This window comes from Typopeltis vanoorti, chromosome 24 (genome assembly GCF_054136105.1).
Source record: "Typopeltis vanoorti isolate ZY-2024b chromosome 24, IOZ_Tvanoo_1.0, whole genome shotgun sequence".
In the NCBI taxonomy this organism is placed as follows: Eukaryota; Metazoa; Arthropoda; class Arachnida; order Uropygi; family Thelyphonidae; genus Typopeltis; species Typopeltis vanoorti.
The window spans coordinates 23745252-23770765 of NC_143572.1; the positions used below are offsets into that span (position 1 = coordinate 23745252).

The 25514-nt window shown below is 35.0% G+C and overlaps 1 protein-coding gene across 1 annotated transcript in view; it reads right to left on the minus strand.

Moving 5' to 3' along the window:
* LOC150093022 (arrestin domain-containing protein 3-like) overlaps positions 1-25514 on the minus strand; it is a 118577-nt gene that overhangs the window by 18676 nt on the left and 74387 nt on the right. Inside the window, exon 6 of the mRNA XM_090414127.1 lies at positions 24425-24622. Coding sequence (XP_090270253.1) covers positions 24425-24622 — 198 coding nt within the window. The remainder of the gene's footprint in view (positions 1-24424; positions 24623-25514) is intronic.

The following is a 25514-nucleotide window of genomic DNA, read 5'->3' on the forward strand; positions in this document are numbered from 1 at the left end:
GATTCATTTGAGTTTATACTAAGCCTTGTAATTTGGTATGAGCTTTTGTCAAAAGTTAATTTAGTAAGCAAAGTATTACAAAATGAAAAAATTCCAATAGACGTAGCAACTAAGCATATTAAACAGTTAGTACAACATAGTGTTGTAAGAGCAGAGAATATCAGGATTTGATAGCTGTTTTGAGATTGCTAAAGAACTGTCAAATCTGTTAGAAATAGAAATTAAATTTGAAGAAAGTCGAATACGTCGAAGAAAAGTATTTTTTTGATTATGAAACGCTTGATGAATCACACATAGGTGATAACAAAGATAATTTTAGGATAAATTTCTTTTTTGTAATTTTAGGTACTGCTCTACAGTCTGTCAAAAAAGATTTGAATTGCATGAAATTCACGAAAAATCATTTAGATTTCTTTATGATATGAAATTAATAAGAAAAATGACAGAAAATGAATTAAAATTTTGCTACAAATAGCTGTATCAAAAATTAAATACAGATATTGATGAATCTGAATTTTACAATGAATTAATTATTTTTAGAAATATTGTTCCAGAAGATGCACCCATTAATATTTTAAAATTCATAATTGCAAATAATTTGTCGGATATTTATCAGAATATTACTATTACATTTAAAATATTATTGACTAGTCCAGTTACGGTTGCATCAGCAGAAAGGTCATTTTCCAAATTAAAATTACTAAAAGCCTATTTGCGATCTTCTATGGCTCAAGAACGTTTGTCGTCCCTGGCAATAATATCTATAGAGCATGAAATTGCAAAAAATTTGAATTTTGATAGCGTTGTAAATGATTTTATTGATAAGCGCATTAGGTTAAATAAAATTTAATATATTAAGATTTCTTTTAAATCTTATAAGTTGTTATACGCATATTTCATTCTTTATAGTAAAAATGGACATTTTTTTCCCATATTTTTATATTATTATTTATATTATTAAATAAATCATTGTTCTGGCGTATTTATATGATAATGTGTACTTACATAATAAAATAATATATCATGTACATACAAACACATTTATTTTTTTAACTAAATTTTTCCCTTTACTTAAATTGATGCTAAAGAGCATACTTGTTTATTTATGTGCATAAATATTTTTCATATTTGATTTAATTAATTAATTAACAAGATATTCTTCCATTTAAAATTTCCATAAATGTTACTAACTTTCAGGGCCCAGCTTTTCCATTTCGCACAGAGCCCCGCAAAATGTAGAAACGGGCCTGATGATATCTTAAGGCAATTGTGTTTCTTCTTCCAAAATTCCTCAGTTAGGATTGGAAAGAGAGGCCACCGAACGAAATGATATCACAGCTGAAGGTTTAAATAAATATATCAGAACACAATTTCGTAACTTTACTAATGATGCTTTCAGATGTGTTACTGCATTTATCTAACATGTCTAGATCATTGCAAAGGCAAGATGTTGACGTAACTGAAATAGAGCCAGTCTTAGAAGCCAGAAAACTATCCATCATGGAACTGAAAGACACTTCTGGCATTCGTTTTCAAAATCTTCATCTTTCAGGTGAATGGTCAGATCTTCACATTGATTATTCAGATTCTAATGTTATTGCGTTTAAGACTACAATATATGATAAATACATAGGCATAGTTATTAAACACCTAGAAGCAAGATTTCCAGATATGGCAATCATTTCCTGCTTTTCAAGACTTTTCAATACAGAAAGTCATGATCAATGAGACTTCTGAGATTCTTTGTGATTATTATTCGCGAAGCTACGAAATTGTATGTTCTGATATATTTACTTAAACTTTGTTTACTGGGCTAATGTATAGAATTTTAAGCTGTGAGCATTACAAGGTTTTTCATTACTTAAATGAGAAATTAAGAAAAATCCTAGTCTTGTTTGTTATAATTACTATATAAAACATTATCCTTGTTTGAAGTAATTTCTAATAAAATTATTATTTTAATTTGTTATGAAAAAGGATCTTTCTTAACTCATTCAAAAATTTTGTATGCCCGGCTAATGCTTCATTCCACCCGGCTGGTAAAAATTTCTGGGGAGAACACTGACTATATATTTCTTAGTTTTAACACGTTCACGATGGGGTGGTGTTTTGTCCGTTTATCTTTCAGACAGAACTTCTCATTACCATTTGTGTATCGCTTCCACATTGTACAGACGAGCTCAACTCACACAAAGTGTGAAACCTTCAGGTGAATTTAATTGCTGCTTGTTTGCGTGCTGCTTCTGCATCGAGCGGACTCACACACACACACACATTATATGCAGACACATTTTCGGTAGAATTTTATTTGAAGTTAGCCTTTGTTGATATGATTGAGACATACAAATTACTGAGGAGTTTTTACAAGATTAATTCAGAGGAAAGTTTCTGAACAGGTTTCGTGGTGGGAGAAGAGTGTAGTTAGCAAGGTTGTTAAAATTAGTTTTTTTTTGCTTGGAGAATAGTGAATGAGTGGAATAGGTTGCCAGAGTCTGTTGTGGGTGCATAACTGTGAATGAGTTCAAAGCAAAGTATGATAGATACTGTGCAAATGTTGGATAGTTCTTGACATAATGTTTAGGGCATCCCTCGATGAGTCTAAGGACTGCTTGGAGTAGCCCGTAATAATAATAATTTAAATTAAAGAGTAGTGGCCCTAGTACAGAACCCTGAAAAACTGCACTAGTCACCATCATTCTCCTAGACTCCACTCCACCATATACTACTCTCTGGTGTCTATCTGTCAGCTATCCCCCTGTCCGTACTGCTAGCCTCATATCCATTCCTATCCTCTCCCGTTTTTGTAATAGTTTTCCATGCGGTATTCTGTCAAATGGCTTGGCAAAGTTGAGCAGTATCATGGCATAGCCATTACCTTTATCCAATTCTACTCTCACTTTATTATAAAATGTGAATAAGTTACTAAGACAGGACCTACCTTTACAAAGCCATGCCGCCCACTATAGAGTATCGCATATCTATCTACTCACTATTGTATTTTACCTTTCGCCAACTTTTCCAATACTTTAACAACCGCTCTCTCTATATATTAATTGGTCGATAGTTTGCTACCTCTGTCTTGGAGCCGCCTTTATGCAATGGTGCTATCTTACTCTTTCCACTCCCTCAGAACCCTGCCAGAATAGACTTAGATTGAACAACTTCATCAGAAGCAATGCCAATTCTCTTGCACATTCACATAGTGCACAGGCTGATATGCCATCCAGTCTCACTACTGTGTTTACATAATACGCTGAACGCCTCCTGTTCATCTACCTCAATGTTAATATGCACCTCTGTAGCATCAGCAACAGTAAAATCACCACCTAGATGATACACTTTTGCAAAATGATTACTCAGCAACTCAATTATTTCTTTTGGTTCAGTCACCTTCCTACAATGAGCTTTGTTTAGTCATTCTACCATAGTAATTTTTCCTCTTACTTGCTGCATAACGAAAAAGTTATGTAGTCCTGAGTGTCTCATAACCACCAGCCTTGTAGTTGAACATAAACCCCTTCTTGACATAGAACTCCACGTGTTTGGCATTTTCCCAGAAGAAGGCAGTATGGTCACCCTCCCCAATCGGAGGCAGAGTGTCTACCTTGGTTATGGATACATCTTCTGATGCAACTCCCTCAAATTACATGTTAAGGGATAATTACATGTTGGTTCATGTATTTATCCCTTAGCAACTGTATAAATCCCACTTCCATTTTGCAATGCCCCCTTTCCTCCCTTCAATCGATGTCTCCATGGTTAAAGTCTCCCATAATAATTGTTCGGCCTACACATTGTGCTGATTTGCCGATACGTGGCATCTTCCTGTAGACATCTAGGTCTATAGCAGCACCCAACAACATATTTTGTCTCTATCTCACACCAGACAGTCTCAAATGAACCATCTCCCTCAAACCTAATAACCTCTTTAAGTTCTAATTTTGTTGTAATTCTGCAGCTATCATTAGCAATACCTCAACTCCTGTCCTCTTCCTTATATCCTGCCTGAAAATACAATACCTTTTACATCCTATCCTTGTAAATATATCATTTCCACTCAACTAGGTCTCACTGATGCCTATAATTTTTGGCCAAGTTGAGCTTACCAATGCCAAAACCTCCTCACCCTTATTCCTGATACTTTTTGCATTCGTGTACATGCATTTCAACGTCTATTTGTACCAGTGGCTTTGTACCAGCGTACATAAGCACTTACACCTCCAAGGAAAAAATGAAAAAATTAAATTTTGTTTGTGTTTATAAATAATAACAATGCTTACATTATATAAATGCAGTACAACGTGTTAAAGGTTACAGCTTATGTTTTGACATTGATTGAATAGTTAATAATTGGAATTGTTCGATTAACGCTTTAGATTACGAAACAAATGCACAGCAATCTAACGCCGATATTCGTTTGCGCATGTCATTGCACATTACGTCATTAGATACACTGCCGCTTGGGCAGTGTACCATATGCTTCCGCGCGTTGTTTCTGTGAGATATGAAAACGTTTATTATTGGTGCGTGTTCGTAGTGAACTATTTTTTGTAAATTTTATTTTATGTTGTTAAAATAACATATAAATATTTATTTATTATAGATACAAGGCTGAATTATGACGAGTGTCACTGTTGAAAATATGAAAAGGATTATATTTTTTCAAACGCCGATATTCGTTTGCGCTTGTCATTGCTATTGATACGAAACTTTTATTATTAGTGTTTGTTCGTGGTAAGGATGAAATATTTTTAATAAAGCAATTTTTAATATGTAAATTTATTTATTAATAAATTCGTTACTGATTAGGAAAAAAAAAGTTTTTTTTTTTTTTTTTTTTTTTTTTTTTTTAATATGCAGAACCCCCACTTGAAATTTTCACCGGCCGCCACTGCTTAATGACATTGTTGCCAAGCGACAATGTCATTACAAATAAATATATAATTCAGTAACAAATGGAATACATGAAGATGATCAAAAACAGGACGTCAAAATGAAATTGTCAAAGTGCCACAATAAGGAATGTGGTCACTTCTTACAGTAGTGCAGTGCTCACAGTGATGTTTCATACTGTTTATAATGATGTCCAAGAGCTCATTTGGTAATAACAACAACAATCGTCTGAAAATTTCTTCTAAATCCCTCAAAGTTTTGAGGAAGGGATTCAGAGTAGCTCTGGAGTGCCTTAGATGCTATCTAAGGGACTCCAGAGATGTCAATAGGATTAAATTCAGGATACTGACCTGCCGAGTCTATACATACGATAGTCTCTTCTTAAAGATATTGGTCCTTGAACTTCGCTTGATGATGAGCATCATCATCTTGTAGGATAAATGTCTCCACTATTGCAATGAATGTTATCAAGACTAGAGCAAGCTTGGTATTGCTTTGTAGAGAGAAAACCAGTGACATGTTATCAGCTTTCTAATATCCATCTTGTTCTATGTATATGCTTTCTAGAGGAACCACGAGCGTGATTCCATTTATAAGAGTTGAGATCATGGGCCCCAATGTTCATCTGTATGCAGGTGTGATAAGGGTCACATTTATTCTACAAGATGATAATGCTTGTCCTTTTCGAATGAAGCTCATGAACCAATATCTTCAAGAGGAGATTATTGTATGTATGGACTGACCAGCCAGTTCTTCTGACCTTTACCTATTGAGCATTTCGATTGCTTTAGATCAGTGGTTCCCAAACTTTTTCGGGCCACTGCCCCCTCGAATCCATAAACTCATCGTCAGTGCCTCCTGTCTTACCTGAGCCCATCCTACATTCAGAAAAGCGATTCACACAACCCACAAGGAAGGGTAATAACATTTTAAAAACAAATTATTAATTTATAATTTAAATTTATTTTAAATCCAAAAAAAACCCATTTAACTTTAATAGCAACTTTACATTAAAATCTAATAAAACATTTTATTTAATAAAATGTTTTATTAGATTTTACACATTTCAGCATTTTGCAGCACACCTAAGATGCCCCCCCCCCCCTGCTGCCTGCTTGTCTCTTAGCGCCTTCTTAGGTAAGCCCACCGCCCATCAGGGGGCGGTACCGTCCACTTTGGGAACCACTGCTCTAGATAGATCTGTTACTGCTCTAAATTCCCTCCCCAAAAACTTTATAGATTTAGGAGAGCTTTGCAGGAGCAAATGTTATTATTACCAACTGCAACCCTCAGGTTACTTACCTGGAAATACAAAAGACCTAAATCAATCCTTATAATGTCAACACTATTCACCAGTACAAGCTCACAAAGAGGAAGTTATGCATCCATTAACCATATCTTTCTCATTACCACCAACACAGATAAAGTATAGGACTCAATTTATCAATCCAATAAGCTTATTATTGGATTGGTAGTATGTCATATACTTTTCTGTAGATTGATTTTTGGTCACTAATAAGCAAATTTTTTCTGTCGATCTTAAATACCAAATTTTAACATTACTATCTGCAGGAGCAGATTAAATTTTACCGCCAGGATACTGGTGGTAAAATTTATGGGACTCCTAAAAGTGTTTATATATGTATACGCTACGAAGAGAACTAGGGCTTCACTATAACAAAAAATGAAACACGTATAATGCGTGATTTAATATTTTTATTTCAGAACATTGCAATAAATTTTTCTTTATAATAATATCAGGCATAAAAAATAAAAAAATATATAAAAATATAAATAATCAAAATATTATTTTGAAAATTACCTCAAAATAATAAAATATTTTAAGAAAAAAAAATATATTTAAGTTGAAGTAAAAAGTTAAACAAATTATGTTCTCTACTAAATTCATCAATATTTTCGAAGTATCGATGTTATTTAATACTTCTTGTTCCATATACAATAGCGCCATACAGTTTAAACTTTCTTGTGACATCGTACTTCTTAGGTAGTTTTTTTTTCTCCCGATGAACTGGAAATAGGAATCAGCTAACGCCTTTTATTTCCTAATAGGGAGTAGGTGAGGCCTTTACCCTAGCTAGCTTTTGGAGACTGAGTGGGCAGTTCAATCTCCATCGGTAGCCTATCAGAGATAGCTGGCCCATGTCAATCACTAATTATAGGCGGCTACTGATGAAGAGACTAGCTTGCCCGTGCCAGAGATGGACTAACTCGGGAACCGGTCGAAGATAGGCTTAGAAAGAGTTCCTCCAGTCGGCGACTAGACTTGAACCTAGGTCTAACTTCGAGCAGCCAAGCGCAGAGGACGCAAGCGTCACTTCCACTGAGCTACACAGACCTCGGAAATAGGAATAGTAAAAAAAATAAAAAATAAAAAAAATCATTTCTACATTTGGAAAAGTTGACATTTCACTTGCAGCCTGGTATACTTGTATAGTAGTATTGATTTTGTCTTTTTCATCCATTCATCATCTTCCTTTTCCCTTGTGGTGCGAGGATTTATTAATCATCGGACCTCAAGCCGTTCACAGGATAAGGTGGTCAGCCCTACGCTCCAGTGTATCCTATGTCCGTAGTGTTGAGTTCTCAAGGCCAGTTTGCCCGCTTTGCGGGATGAAAACCCCCAGGATAAACTGGGGAGAAAACCCTATGTCCACGCCCAAGACCAGCTTGGCTATGGCTGAGGAAGATCCTTCAGCTCCTCATGTCACCGACGGGAATCGAACCCGGGATATTCCTTCCCCAGGCATATGGTTGTGAAGTGCACATCCACTAGGCTAACCGCATGGATTTTGGCTTTTTCATCTTTTGAAAATAGTAGAAACTGTTCCAATTCATCGTCAAAATGTGTAATATTTACAAATATCCCTCGTTACACGCGATCTCACTTTACGCGTTTTCGCTATAAAGCGATTTTAAAAAATTAATTTAAAAAATCGCAATCGTTAGCAATTTTGCAGTCACCCTGTGCGTCGTCATAACTTTGACAAGGCGGCATCGTGCTGCATGTCAGTCTCCCAGAAGGTGTAGAACTGGTAAACTTCATTGTTGGAGTCTTCTGCAACGCAAACATTATGGAAAAAAGAGATAATTGTGATCAAAATACTTCAAAGACTAAAAAAACAGAGAAAAGCTATAACACTGGTGGAAAAATTAAAAGTCATAAAGAAGTATGAACGTAATGAGCGCACAGTCGACATAGTCAGAGCTACAGGAATTTCAGAATCAACTTTAAGAATAATAAGACATCAAGCAGAGAAAATAAACTAAAGTTGTAAAAGTGCGACGAGAATGTCGACAACTAAGAGATAACAGATAAGGCACCAATTATGGAGAAATTGCAAAGGATGGTGGCCCAATGGAGTGATCCTACCTTGATTATCCAGGCTAAAGCGAAAAGTTTATTTGATGATTTGAATGTTATAGATCAGTGTTTCTCAACGTTTTTTGGATCATGTCCACCTCAACGTCTCAAAGATTGTGATGCCCCCTCTAGCATAATAGTCAGCCAAGTTCTGAAAAAGTATAATATAAATACGTACATGTACATTTTGTAATTGTCCCCCAAATATTCAAATTTCCCCACTTTGATTCAAAATTCCCCACTGCAAATGCTGAGTAGTTTGAACATTTCAAGGTGCGACATGGATTCCATATTCTCAAGCTGACTGGCAAGACTGCAGGAACTGATGTTGTTGCTGCTGAGAACTTTCCAGCAAAATTTCTAAGTGTTCAGGAACATGGTTGTTTGCCTCAGCAAGTGTTCAATCTCGACGAAACGGGCTTGTTCTGGAAACGTATGCCTAGTTGAGCATTTCTATCGGTGCAAGAAAAGAGGGCCCTAGGTTTTAAAGCTTCCAAGGACCGTCTCACTTTGCTGTTAGGAGAAAATGCATCTGGAGATCATAAACCTAAATCACCCACTGATGGTTTATCACTCCGAAAACCCACGCGCACTTAAGGGCTACTCAAAGGACGATTTGCCTGTTGTATGGCGGTCAAATAAAAAAAAAAGCATGGATTACCGGAGCTGTGTTTGAGTCCCACTTTTGCAATGAACTGCATCGTGAATTGAAGGCTTATTGTGACAAGATAAATGTACCCTTCGAAATTCTTCTGCTTCTAGACAATGCACCAGGACATCCTTCAAGCATTGCTGAAATTGATGAGAATATCAAAGTTATTTTTCTGCCACCAAACAGAACATCCCTCATTCAACCCATGGATCAGAGTGTTATTGCAACTTTCAAGAGTATTTTCTCCGTAGAACATTTTTGCAGCTAGTTTAAACTACATGTACCGAGTGAAGATAAAATTTCAGTGAAATAATTTTGGAAGAAATATGATATAAAAATGGCAATTGACAACATTGGAGAGGCATGGGCAGAAGTTAAGCAGTCCTGCATGAAGGGAGTTTGAAGAAAATTTGGAAATTTTCATGAAGAAAATTTGGCTTGAAGTTCCTCATTCTAATGATTTTGATCCTGAAAGTGAGCTTGCCAACTCAAGACATGACACAGTTAAAATGGCAAAATCTGTTGGATTTGGGATGTAGATGAGACAAATGCAGATGAACTACTCGAGTCCCACTCATCAGAGCTCACTAATTAAGATCCTCTAGAAATGGAAACAACATGAATGATGAAAGTCAGGAGCCCTTTGTTGCTGAGCCCATCAAACAGCTTTCCAAAAAAAAGACTGAATTTTTTAAACAAATTGACATTGCCATCAGAATAATTGAAGAAAATGATCCTAATGAGACTAGAAGCACCAAAGTTGCGAGAGAAATTTAGAATTCTTTGACAGGAAGAATGCTGCCCGTCAGCTGTGTCTCGACTGTTTCGTTATTCATTAAAAAAGTTGAAGATCTTCAGCCTATCATCCCAGGGACTTCAAGAGAGCAAGAGAGTGATGATCCAGACTCACCAGACCCAGTCCACTCATTATATGATTGAAGACTGCCAAAAGTATGTAGTGTTTAGGTCATTGTATTAATTAAATTCATTCATCCAGCCATGCCTTCATTAAAATTTGTGTGATTTCTTAATAAGTTTAAATAATTCATTCATTAAAATTTCTTTTGCTCACAGGTGTAAAGTTTTCATTTTTTTATCCTTCTGAAGAAACCACTATCCCTAACTCATCCATGCTAAATTCAACTCACTTTACGCGATTTCGTGTTACGCGATTATTTCATAGAACCAATTAATCGGCTAAAGCAAGAGACACCTGTATATCGTTCTTATAGATATCTTTTAATTTTTCACAATTTTTCCATATTTGGCCACAATCTTTTTTCCTCTTTGAGACCGGGGACCCGGGCGGCAGCCAGGTCCGATACCTTCATGATCCCCCCTCTTACTACCTGTTCAAATCACTTTGTTAATAAAATGATCTACCCTTAACCAAACTATACAGCAGAGTTATTGCTCTCTCTGAACCTGGAAATGGTCCTATTGAAACTAGGGACGGCTCGTACATAGGCACTGCGGAACTGCAGCACCCCCAATTTTTCTCGATATATAAATATATTTATTAATTTATTTATATTTGCTTGTAATATTTGATTTTATCATCAACAATCCTATACAATTCTCTTATTTTGTATAAAAAAATAATAAAAATTCATCTTGTAGCACTTAGGAGGGCGAAGGACGTAGCAGCACTGTGTTTACCAAAGTGTCATATCGCTACTCGCGCAAGCATATGCACGTCATAGTGAGATGCGAGCTATTAGCGTAATGCGGCACTGTCCGTCGCGCAGTCCCACTGTTGTTTATATGCAGTTGGCACCAGTAGTAGAGTGTTCGTAGTGCTTATCGTGTTTACTCCGTCTCTTTAAATATTTGGACATTACAATTAAAGACATAACATTTGTTGCAGTTTTTATTTTAGAACATTATTTTTGATTTTGATATTTTATCCAAACACATATACACTGTACTTACGGTCATCATCATCATCATCATCATCATCATCATTATCATCAAATTCCTGCCATGTACCCTCAAGGGGTGTACAGGATATGATAGTACTACATCAAAAAAAATTACATCATTACTAACTTCCTATCTACAATTTTCCTCCAAATCAGTCTGTTACTTGTCAAGACTCCAACATTATCAGATCTTATATTTCTATCGTTTAAGGCACTTTGTACCATATCAATCCACCTATATCTTGGTCTTCTTCTGGGTCGTTTTGCTAATCTTTCCTCGCCCATTCTGTTTAAGTGACCATACCACCTGAGATTAGCTCTGCTAACGCATTCCTCAATGCTGACAATATCAAGTTCTTTCCTAATATCCTCGTTTTTAATATGATATTGCCATTGATGCCATCTGTTCACGCCTATAATCTTTCTCGGGACTCTCATATCTGCGGTCTCTAGTCTTTGGTTAAGTGTTTTACTTCTGACCCAGCTCTCAGATCCATAAGTTAATACTGGTTTGAACACTGTCTTGTATACAGCTAATTTAGTGTTCCGACTAATTATTTCTCTCTTATTCCATATGAATTTATTCAATTGACTTCCTACCATACCAGCTTTGCTGATTCTGTTGTCTATTTCTATATTTAATTTACCATCTTCAGTAAAAATCGTACCTAAGTAGCTGAAATGTTTTACTTGTTCCACAGGTTCTCCATTCACAACACAGTTGACATTTTCAATGATTCTGCCTATTTTCATTGTCTTTGCCTTTTTATTGCTGAACTTCATACCATATCTATTACAACAGCTATTCAATTTAGTCAGAGAATCTTGCAGACTTGTAGCGGATTTATTTAGAAGTATAACATCATCCGCATAAAGCAAAGAGCTGACATTAACATCTCCAATGTTGATATCATGTTTAATACCACTTTCCTTCATAATGTGATCCATATAGATAATGAATAACAGAAGGGATAACGTACATCCTTGTCTCGCATCAGATTTAACATTAAACCATCTTCCTGTACTTCCTTCAATTCTAACTGCTGACTTACAACTCAAATAAAGATTAAGTATTGCTTCATATAATGCCCCGTTGACACCATATAACTGCAGGGTATTGAATAGCTTCTCTCTTGGCACTTGTCATATGCCTTTTCCAAATCGACAAAACTTAAATACAGATCTTTTTTATATTCCCATGCTTTCTCGACTATTTGTCGTATAGTGAAGATCTGATCCTGATAGCCTCTATTTGGCCTGAATCCAGCTTGTCCTTCAACAAGCTTTTCTTCCACAATTATTTCTCAACCGTTTCTGAAGTATACTTGCATAGATCTTGGCAGGAACACTCAGTAGGGAAATACCTCTGTAATTCTCACATTCAATTTTATTTCTTTTTATATATGGGTACTATTAGAGCTCTACTCCAATCATCGGGAATTCGTCCCTCTGTCCAGGCTTTCTGAACTATGCAGTGCAGCCACTGTAAGACTTTTATACCACCATCTTCAGCGTTTCTGGTCGAATATCATCTACTCCTGCTGCCTTTCCACATTTCAAGCCTTTGATGGCTTTTTCTACTTCAAATATGGATATGTATTCCTGACCGCATGCCTGGTCAGTGTTTTTTACCACTGTGCTGTCATCACTGCTTGTTTCATTTAGCAGTTTTTCAAACTAATTACTCCATACTTCAAGGATATCTTTTTCTACCGTTTTCATGTCACCTTTATGATCTCTAACTCCTTTTACAGCACTCCTTCATTCCTAAGCTTCTTCAACAACCTCCAGAATATTTTGCCACCTTCTTGATATTTATTTTCTATATTCTTGCCAAAGTCCTCCCATGACTTTTGTTTAGCTAGTTTTACACAGTGTTTAGCATTCTTGCATTTGTCTCTATATTCTCTAAGAGCACAAGCTGACTTATTTGCCAGGAACTTTTGATATGCTTTCTTCTTTTCCTTCACTGCCTCTTTAACTTCCTGTGTCCACCATGTAGTTCTGATTTTTTTTATCCTTGCAGACAACCTCACCAATTCTTCAAGGCTTGCCACTGAATCTCCAAGGTTTGATTCCTGTTCTCAATCTCTTTCATTTTTTTTTCAATAATCTTTGTGTATTTTAGTCTACAGTTCACATCTGAGAGCTGCTCAATTATTCGCTTTAAAATTTCTTGCATGTTTTTCTTTTCAATATGAAATTCAATTTTATCCTGCTCAAGACTAAATGGTGATCAATTAGACTTTTCTTATTCCTTGCCTCTTCTCTCCATGTGAATTTGTGCACATTTTTATGTTGGAACATGGTGTTAGTGATAACCAGTCCATGTCCTGAGCAGAAATCCAACAGATATTTGCCATTATTATTAACTTTGCTCTTTTCTCCAAATTTTCCCAAAATATTTCTGTATGTCTCACACTCATTTCCTACTCTGCTATTTAGATCCCCAACAAGGAGCAACTTTTCCTTTTTCATTGTGTCAGTTGCTTTTTCTAAAGCTTTAAAAAATTCCTCCACTTCTACCTTAGTAGAACCTTCTGTGGGACCATAGGCACAAATAAGTCTCATTGTCCAGTTCCCCATTCTCATATTTGCCCTAATTACTCTACTTGAGACTGACTGCCATTCAAGAAGATGTTTGGGCAAATAATATATACATGTACAAATATACATGTACTTACAGTGTGTATGTATATTTCGAAAGTTGCAACACCCCCACGATTTCAAACCACGAGCCGCCGCTGATTGCAACAAAAGTGAGATTGACACATTTTTATAAGGATTTCAAAAATCGAGTTTCAGTAAAATATTCATGCAGCAAGAGTTCAGGAATAACTTAAATACGGACGGATAAAAATGAACCAGATGCTTATGCATTCTGTGAAATGCGGATAATGCAGTATAATTTAAATTACTGAAATTTAAAGCAAATTAAATTAAGTAACAAGATGGATTTTAGGTGGAGAGAAATGTCATCGCCCACTGTGAGACCACTATCAAGCAAGATTTACAGATTACCTTAAACGTAGCCCACACAAGGTTATAGTACTAATGTACTATAGAATAACATCTATTTACATAAAAAAATGTAAACAAGTTCTTACAAACAATAAATATTTCATCATTGTTGCCTTCAAATTTCATCTCATCTTCGTTTCAAATTTCAATCGGCATACCACTGAAATCTCGTGTGCTTCTACTCGTGGCTGTGAATTACGTTGTGTTCTAGTCTGTTTCCAACTCTGTGTTGGATGAAAAACCAAGTTTCCTGGAGAAAAAACACTTCTACCTCCGTATGAGACCTGTAACTTACCTTCAGTTCTCTTCCTAGATGAGATTCGAACCTAGGTATTTATAATCAAAGGAAAGGCGTGGATTATTGGATATGTGTTATTAAATGAATCTAATATTCATCCAGTAACAAATAGAGATCCTTACGTAGTTTTAAATTACACAAAAATATGAAGTAATATTTAAAAAAAAATTGTAGTGATTTTTTTTGGAAAGAGATATTTATCAAAGTAGTAAAAAAAAAAAAAGATAAAATTCTTTATTAAATTAGTTAATACACAACAATGATCATGTCTTCCTCAACTATATATCTGGAGGGAAGCCACGGAATGTTATTTGCCCAATCCCCGACATGCCGCTTTGGAGAAACGTTACGTTTTACTCGTACTAATGAGAAAAATCCAGATTTTTCGGTTCCACTAGTATATCTCAAGTTCTTCCATTACTTTAGTACCCTGTGAGACGCCCCCCAAACACACACACAGACACACACACACACACACACACACACACACACACACACACACACACACACACACACACACACACACATACAAAAAAGGCATGAGCACTTTCACCAACCAATGAAAACGCGGTAACTCCTCTATGTTAGTAAATTCTATTCTATGTTGGGTTTCGTAATAACAACTTATAATCACTTTATGAGATGTTATTACTGAAACCAACATTCCTGTTCGCTGCATTGCCTGGGTTATGTTTAAAATCAGTAGACCTGCTTTCACCTTTCATCATCGTCACCGGTTTGCATTCATTTCTACCTAAGATTTGTACAGAACTTACGGATAATTATCTGTACTGCAGTGCCTGTATAAGTCCATAAGGCTAATTACTGATGAAAGATCGTTATAGGTTCAGTCCCACTCTTGGTCTCCTTTTCTTTCAGCTAGAAATATATACACGTTAACACGAGAATTATGTTTAATTTGCCAAATATTTCGGTCTGAATATTACAGACCATCTTCAGTGGCTACATAGGAATAGTTTTAAAAAACAAAGTGGAATGCGAACAATAGATCATTCACACATAGAACGAGCCGCGTGATGTCATATCGCTAAGTATTAGAAGAGTAAACATTTTTAAAGTCATAATTAAATATATTAATTCAGAAATTCATATAATAATCTTAAACAACATTTAAGATTATTGTCGCTTTCCCCAAACCACAGTCACCTCATCATTACCAAAGCTGACAAGGGGAAAGCGACAGTAATTATGGACTCTTCAAACTATAGAAGAAAACTTTCCCTTTTACTTCGAGATCGCTCAACATACCAAGAACTCAATTACGATCCAACTAACAGACAATTGAAGAAATTAAATTCCCTACTAGATGAGGTCATAAGTTTGGATGTAGACACTATTGAAAGACAAAAAACTCATTTTGCAAGGCCTCCAAGGTTTTATGGTCTACCAAAAATACACAAGACAGATATTACTCTTCGCCCTATAGTGGATTGTATTGATTCTCCTACTTATCGAATAGCCAAATATCTATCTAAATTATTGAAATCACATATTGGCAACTCACGCACGTTTTTGAAAAACTCTTCTGATTTCTTAAATAAATTGAAAAACATCACTTTACCTAGATCTTATGGTTGTCTTTGATATAGAATCTTTATATACGAATGTATCTCTCAAAGAAACGTTAGAATTACTTGCTGACATCTTCCTACAAGATATTATAAAGTCATTTGATTTCGTAATGCATTCTGGATATTTCTTATGTAAAAACAAATTTTACAACCAAGTGAAACGAACAGCCATAGGAAGTCCACTTTCTCCTGCTCTTGCCAACTTTTATTTAGAACATCTGGAAGTCCTGTTCTCATCTATATTCCCTCACCCATCCTTTTGGGTTAAGATATATTGACGACATCGTTGCTGTATGGCCTCACAATAGAGACTCCTTACATCCTCGTATAAAGTTTACCATGGAGATTGAAAAAGACAACAAGTTATCCTTTTTAGACGTCCTTCTCATCCGTTCACCTTCTGGTATTCTTACAACAACAGTTTACAGAAAACCAACTTTCACAGGTCGTTATATTCTCAAAGAATCTGCTCATCATCCTTGTCAAAAAATAGGAATCATAAAATGTTTAATCCGACGAGCTAAAACTAACTGTTCAACTTCTCATTTATTACAGGAAGAACTCTCGCCTATCAAACATCACATGAAACTAAATGGCTTCTCCGAAAAGAGTACACAACATCTTTTCGATTCTTACAATCCAACACAGAACAGCAAAGATTCAATACGCCGAATTCCAATTCCTTACATTTCTGGGATTTCAGAACCAATTTCAAGAATTCTGAAGAATGACTATACAGCCATTTATACTCCTATTAACAAATTATCCACCTATTTTCCTTCATCTAAAGATAAACACTCAACCTTGTCTTTACCGGGTGTGTATTAAGTTTCTTGTAATTGTAATCTTTCGTACTTTGGACAAACTGGATGTTCTATAGAAAAAAGAATTCAAGAGCATTAGTCATCAATTCAACACAACAAACCTGAGAAATCTGGATTAGCTCAGCACATGGATTAGAAACAAGGCACAACATCCTTTGATCCAAGACTCTCCTCCTACACAGATGTCGCTACAAATTTGAACGTTTATTTAAAGAAAGTGTGGAGGCCTTACTTCAACGTCCTAACTTGAATCGTAATGACTGTATAGTTATATCAAAAATTTGGGAAAGTTTAATCAGGATAACACATTAATTTCCCCCCTATATTCGTCTAATGTTATTTAAGATTATTATATGAATTTCTGAATTAATATATTTAATTATGACTTTAAAAATGTTTACTCTTCTAATACTTAGCGATATGACATCACGCGGCTCGTTCTATGTGTGAATGATCAATTGTTCGTATTCCACTTTGTTTTTTAAAACTATTCCTATGTAGCCACTGAAGATGGTCTGTAATATTCAGACCGAAATATTTGGCAAATTAAACATAATTCTCGTGTTAACGTGTATATATTTCTAATTATTATGTCACAAATATCGTTAAAAAATCAAACGTCTTTCAGCTAGCTCCTAAATTAATCGCTCTTTCGGCCAGGTAAGAAGTTTTTCTCTATAAAACTCGGCTTTCATTCCAACTCAGAAAAATCTACTGTAGAATTCTCACAATTACCACAAATTTACCAAGTGAATTAGAAATAAATATATTAGACTAGCGATTAAAAACTATCGGTGTCATCACACTTCAAGTTAAGTCAAATCAAAAAGAATGCCAAAGTACAGAACTGTTACATTAATTTCACACATTAAGGATAGTCATATTAAAAAAAAAAATGGGAGCAATAGTGCTTACCGAAATACCTAAGACATAAGAAGGAGACAGGTAGAAGAACTGGAACTAAATAGCAAACTTGATGGAAAGACCAACAAATTTCAAACTGAAGTATTCCCCATTCTATTCATTACAATTTTTTAAAAACATTTCGACTCTGTCAATAATAATAATGTGTAAAATGTGATGAAAGTAATAATAGGAATTCTTGAAATTTAATTTTCTTAATTAGAGCTCTATAACGCTTCCGTAGCGCAATTGGGAGAACGGTGGTAAGTTGCTCCCTTCGATTGGAAAAGGCCTAAGTTTGGTTATTGTCGTGACAAGAAGACTCCTTGTATTATTAATAATAATATTATTATTATTATAGGCGACTCCAAGGATGGAGTCATCGATGGAGGCCCTAAACATCACGTCCATCACAACTATTCGACATTCACACAGTGTCTATCATACTTTGCCTTGAACTCATTCACAGTCATGGCACCCACAACAGACTCTGGCAGCTTATTCCACTCATTCACCACTTTAAAAGTAAAAGCACCCTTACTAACCACACTCTTGCCCAGCTTCCATGGATGTCCCCTAGTTCTCCCACCACAAGTCCTGTTCTCAAAAATATCCTCTGAATTAATCCTATAGAAACCCTTCAGCAATTTGAATGTCTCAATCCTATCTCCCCTTTTCCGCCTATCAACCAATTTCTGCAACCCACAAATCTTCAACCTTTTGTCTTCAACCTTCAATCTTCAACGTTTAATATAAATAAAATTTTAATTTTATTTTATCAATTTTTTTTCTATATATGACAACCTATTTTTTAATTTCTTCCGACTTACAAAAAAATCATACTAGGCCACTGTGGATAGTGATACTAAGTTTAGTTTTTAGTACGGATATCAACACATTGGAAGGAACAACTGAGAAATATATATCGGACTTTTCTTTATTAATTTCACATTGAAATACAATAAAAATAAAACCCTAATGCCATTCAAATTCCTAAAAGGAATAGGCTGAAATCTTTTAGCCCTAACTTACCGAAATTGTCAGTTTCGCCATTTGCACCATGAGTAGTACAATCCATTTCCACAGCCAATTCGTAAACTTAGAATATTGCAACCAAATGCCCAACAGTCTTTTCGTAACCCTACCTAGTATAATGGTGTGAGATCCGCGTCGAATTTTATGAGTCGCTAAGTTAAAAATCTGAGTTTCAGGGAATTAAAAAAAAAACCACATACAAATGAATTTCTTTATTATAGAGAAATTTGAATATTTCGAATTTTTTACTCAAGTAGTCCCAATAAAGAACTACTTGTTTTGCCTTGAATATCGCGAACAAAAAAAAAAAAAGGTTAACTCGTCAAAGTTTTATATAAATGTTCAAAATCTGAAACCCAAATTTTACAATATTTTATCATCAAAATATTCCAATTTTGTAATCTTGTCATTAACAAGAATTTTAATCTCGTCATCAACATGGACCTTTTCGTGTATTTATGGAAATATAAATCTTCTCACATTAATGATTAGTGTTATATATTATCTAACTGTTAAGATGATCAATTTGAAATGTTTTTTTTTTTCTTTTACAAAATTCAAAATGCACCAAGCAGTTTTAATAGCACAGATACCGTTGAATGAGAATTTGTTTTGTTCCAGCTGTCATAAAGAGTAACCGAACTTCCACACAGAAATGACAGCAGGCACAAAAGCAACAGCTTCTACTCAACTGATTACTGTTCCTCAAGAGCGTCGCTGTGTCATTCACAATGTCACATTCAACCTAATGAAAGGTTATAAATTATGTTTGCATTGTAATATATTGCTATTAGGGTGTAATAAAAAGCCTTTATAGAGAATATTCTGAACAGTTTATTGACAAAAGGCTCTTTCCATCTCTTTGTTAATCGCTTTATGAAGGAAACTAAAAATTCATCATTAAATACGATCACATTTAATTAATACTTATTATGATCTTATTAAGACACGCAATAATTTATAGTTTGTCCTACCATAAGATTTAACCAGGGGCTTCATTATTCTAATCCCAGCGACGCCACATCATAGTCGGGAGGACGATACATTTGACCTCTGGTTGGAAAGACCAAGGCCTCTCATTCTATCCCGGATAGAATGAGAGAAACCTTTATAAGGACTTCTCAACGGTGTGTAATTCCTCCTTTATGGAAGTGACAGCAGTATTCCTCTGGAAAATCAGATTTTTTCATCCTCATAACAGACCAACGTTCTGGAGAAACATTCAATTAATAGACCTAACATACTGGGCTCATAGCCTTAGTTACTTGGGTCGTAATCCCAACTAATATCATCAACTTATAGGGATCCAACTTTGAAAGGGATTGCTGTGACATCAATCGAGATGGGGAGCAATTCAGAAATACTGCACTGGAAGGTTTTAGTATTTCCTGTTTTATCAACATATTTGGACTTTTCGTTAATAACATTAATATAACCCGTTTTCTTTGTTAGAGTTATACTTTACTGTATTGTAGTTGGATTTATTTATATATTTTTTTTTTTTTTTGTTATTTAACTCACAGTTCAATGTTTGATTTTTTTTTGAAGAATGAGGCGATAGATCCTAACCTCGCTCCATTACTGTTCATTCTCAAGGAAGATAAATGGGCTTTGTCATATTATTAGTTGCATAACAGAAAAATGTAAACTTTTTAACTGAATTTTAAATATCAGTATTAGTATTTTGCCATGGCGCCACGAAGTTACTGACTTATTATGGAAAGTCCGCATTCCTTACAGATGACATTATCTCTATTAGCTTGGTTTGAAGGCATTCAATTGTCTTTTGCCCTCACCAATAATCATCATACCCTACTTTGAATGCATTTTATGTCGATGCACTTACCATCCACTCTATCGAAAATGAAAGCACTAACTCGCTATCTACTCTGGCAACACTCACTTATTATTCTCTATGAAAAAATTCTGATTCCTCATTCCATAGTCTCAATGCAGTTTTATAAGCTTTCTACTGGACCTTTCTAATGTTTCTTTGTCTTTCAAAATACAGGTAACAGATCTGTTCCCAGAAATCTAAATGCGGCCCGACACAGTGCATCGGCAGTAGTATCACGTATTTTCCTTATCTGTGAATGTCCTTCGCATCATGCCATGGCTTCTCAAATGAAGGTAAGTTAGCAGATCTCATAAAATGGTAGCAGAGTTTTTTCTCGCTATGCTAACAATCCTGTTAGCGTAGCAAGTGCGGAAAGAAGTTTTACCAAGTTTAAACTGATTAAAAATGATTTGCGAACAGCAATGACCCAAGAAAGATTGGTTGGTCTAGCAACGCTATCGATAGAGGCGGACATAGCTTGTAATTTAAATTAAAAAAAAAAAAATCAGCTAACGCCTTTTTATTCCCGTATACGGGGAGTAGGCGAGGCCATTTAGCCCTATCTAACTTTTGGAGACTGAGTGGGCAGTTCAATCTCCACTGGTACCAATCAGAGATGGATGGCCCAAGGCTATTACTAATTAAGTGGTACTCAGTGAAGAGAGACGGCTGAAATGTGCCGCCATCTCGTGGTCTCTAACCCTAACACAATATATTTAATGTCTGAAATAATGTGGGTTCTACGGTCGATTTTCTTGAGTTTACAGGACGAAAAACCCGAGTTTCCGGGAGGAAAAACCTGCTTGCCCGTGCCAGAGATCGACTAACTCGGGAACCGGTCGAAAAAAGGCTTAGAAAAATTTCCTCTAGTCGCCGACTAGACTCGAAACCAAGTCTTCCTTCGTGCGGCCCAGCGCCGTGGTTGGCAAACGCCACATCCACTGAGCTACACAGGCTCAGAAGAGCTTATAAACAGTTTTATTGTGCGATATCCCCGTAGAGCAAACATTTAATTAATATTATTATGTAATCGTTTTGCATTAACGTTTCTCTTGTGATAAAAACAAAATAGCAATTGGAGATTTTCTTATATTTTTGTCTTATAATCCATCAGGGACGATATTTAATTATTTTCTTCAGGGCGCAATCTAATCTGGCGACGGCCCTGAGAGCATATTAGAGTTCGTTGCGATTTCTCCTGTTTAGATATTCAGAAATAACTGAATATCTTTTCAAAGCTATACGCCTTATCATTAATAAATTTATAAATTAAACAGCAACTGTCCCATAAGAGAATCCTACCGAACTTCATTTGTCGTATTTTTCTTTGAGATATCATTTTCTCTACCTAACTTATATCCATGCTACTGAAAAAATATTAATCACTTACTCCCCTCAACTTCAAAGGTATTAGTTATGCACGTAGTTTAATTTCTGTAAGCTAGAAACAACTACAAAGCTAGAAAAACGTTTCCCTATTTGTATATCCTCTGTCCATTGCTCATCCATACAATGAAATTATTCATTGTGAAATATAAAGAAATTATTGAATCAAGATTGCAACTTAACAACCTATGATGATCTTCGGAAAGAAATTAGCATAAGTTTTGATATCACACCAAAAACACAAACCGACCATAATTATAATTTGTCCCTATGCAATAACAATATTCTCCATTATTTGTATTCTTTAGAAATTGTTCCTATTAGCAACTCTTGTTTGAACGATCAAGTCAAGGACACTATTAGTTCTTTGCACATTACCTTAATATACGTGATAATATCTTAGCCAGCCTCGCAACCTTATTTAGTATCAACCTCAATTAAAATTCATATTTAATGCTAGTCTCCATCCAGAATTTCAACATACCAACATACTCAAGAAAGCACCCCTATAGCGCAATTGGAAAACGACGAGACATTTCATCCTCCGCGTAGGAATGATCTGAGTTCGATATTCGTGTAACGAGAGGAATCTTTATATGATTTTGTTTTTCAATTGAAGGTGAGTCAGCGATCTCATAGGAGGAGTGAGAAGTAGTAGAATTTTTCCTCACGTTGTTATTCGGATTATTCTTCCCAAATGCAAGTAAATGGGCCAAAGAACACACACAATTTACAGACAAAAATATTATTAGAGTCCTTGGACTCCTTGGAGATGTCATGTAATAATAATAATAATAATAATAATAATAATAATAATAATAATAATAATAATAATGAAACTTCAATCTCTTCAGATGATGTAACCGTGTGCCATCATCTCCATCAATAATTCCCAAATTTTTTGATAAGCATACTTTTGGCTTTTTAAGTAAGAATATGGGGTTGGTGATCCAAATGCACGAGGATGACATTAGCTTTGCGTCAATCAACAACTTACTAACTTAAATACACATGTACCGTTTTTGCTATGTAAAAATAAGCCGAAGATCTTGAACATACTTATTGAGTAGAGAAGTTAAATTGTCATGCTGATAATACTAGAAAAGCAAGTATTCAAATTTAAATTTGACTTAGGAAAATACAAAACGTTTTATAAAATAACAGAAATTTTGTTTGTGTAGCATATAATCTGATGATATTAGTATTATGTGTACCAAAAAAAAAAAAAAAAAAGATTTTCTATTCATTTTCTACACATTAAGGGTCCTAATCGAAACATAATTAACCTCTAAAAATCAGTATTTCTGTGAAAAAATACTACAGTAATTTTGATTTTTATTAAATATTCTCCAGGACGTGTGTAGTAATCCTGTGGAAATGATTTGCTTCCATAGTGCTAGACCACACAAAGAAATCAGGTTCGATTCTAGTCGCAGACTAGGGGAATTTTTTAGTCTATGAAGAATATTTCTTGGGCCCATTCCTGAATTAATTGAACTTATGAAGAAAATGGTTTCTTCCTGGGAATCTTGGATTTTCAATTCTGCAGCTCAAAAGATTGACCATAACCGTAGACACTATTTTATATATTTGTTAGAGTTTAGGGCCAAAGGATGGAGCAATTGTCCATAATCTCTCCCTGGAAAGCCTTGATCCATCAATAACTCGAACTCACTATTGGTGATGGCTAAATCTCTTAGATCCATAGGAGCTATGCCTACATTCTTTGGGAATAAAACGCTTTAGAGAATTTATTTTTATTTATTTAGTATTGTTATTGAATAATTCTGGGTAAGTAGCAAGCCATACAAGCCTAAGAAATAGTGTTTTCTAGAGAATGAATATTATTTTAATTCATTAATTATTTATATAACAGTGCAGTTGAAAACATTATATGATAACAAACAAAGTATGATAATTCTGGCAAATAGACTGTTCGTTTGAGACACAAATTTCGCTGTGAAAATTAAAACTGATTATTCTCATTAACAAAATAATAAAGCTAATAATGAAGAGTGTAACAAGATCTTTAAAAGATTGCACAATTGCATGCTACCATTTCAAATATGGAAAAACGTTTCAATTATAGATCATGTAAAATTTAAAAAAAGGAAAAAAAGAAAGAAAAAAAATTACACAAACACCTTTTATTCCTAAAAAAAAGTCAAATCTTCCATTTCTATCTAACTTGTGGGGTTAAAAATCCAGGTGTCCGGAAGGGGAAACCCTATATGCCTAAAGATCTACTAACTTGTAACCAGCTGGAAAAAATGCAGGAACAATTTCTTCTAGTTAGCATCTAAACCTATAACGATATTTTTATGGCGATCTAGCAGTATGGAAGAAGCAGTTTATCACAGGTACCATGTGAAGGCAGTAACAGACGGTAAGAAGGTAACTGCAGTAAAAGAAGTAGTCGAGTGAATCGAAAACACTTCGTCAGCGTATGTTATCCAACTGAAAATGATATAACATCTATACTTCAGAAGAATGTATAGGATGAGGATGGATGAGCTAGAGGTCTTGGGGTATTGTAGAATTTCAATTTTAACCGAGAAATGTAATACCAGTATATGAGTTAAAGAAATGTGCTGAGCATCGTAAGCACCTTCCTTTTCTGCAATTCAACTGGTTTTAATTGGATCAATCAGAAGACATGACGTTTATTTTCCATCTTACCTTGAGGACGTAATAGATCTGAAGCAACCGACAGACACCAAGCAGCGTAGGAGGCATAACAGGCACGACAAGACTGCTGGAACTATCGAATTTTGATCTGCTATGTGGTTGAATTGGATCTCCTCGATACTCCAAAATGGTATGGTTTAATTCCTTGTTAAGACCTAACACTCCTCGGTCAATAAAAAATTCCACGTACTATGAAAAAAAATAAAACAAATTCAAATGTTGCTCACTATTACAAAAGAATCTTATTTCGTGTGTATTTTATGTATATCATTTCAAATAATTAAGAAATTTATTTTTGACATAAGCTTTCATTCTAAATGGTTTGAAATCACGTATTCCGGCTCGTAATAATAATTTGAAAAAAGGATTGATTGTTCAGGATTGGTTTCGAAAACTTATGGAATTCTCCCCATTTTCTTGTACACTACACAACTCTCAATTTCATTTTGATACATCAAAATGGATAGAAGTTCGAGAGAAACTACACTCAATGATTTGCACGATCCCATCTGTCATCATTAAGTGAAAATTTACAATTCTGAGATTACTGTACTATTCTTGTTATCCATTTTACAAGCATCTAGAATCCACTAGTGCAATAGTCTCCGATTCCTACAGTCCAATATTTGCAAAAGTTTTTCTCGCCAGAGCGGGAGTGTTGATGGATTAAGGTTTATCATTGCTGGAATGAATGTTATGGTCACTGCGCTGATTGACAATGAAAAGATTTTCAAATATCTATCGCTTGACTCCTCACTCTGTGGACGCCTACGTGGCGGAAATGTTTTAACCATGAGTCACTTGCCTGGAAAAGAGAACAGAGTTCAAATTCTGTTTGAGATAGGAAGAATATTCTAAGCCTTTTTCTGTTAGCAACTTGAGTTATTCTTGCAGAATACATAAATAAAAAAAAAACCATTTTCTGTCAATTTCATATGTATCTTATGCCTAATAGCATATGAAATTGAAAATGCAACACATTCACTTAGTGTCTGGATTTAGTGCCCTAAGCAATAATTCTAAACAACACTTTGTTTTCAGTAATTTGTTTAGATCAATGATGTTTCAGACTACTTATCAT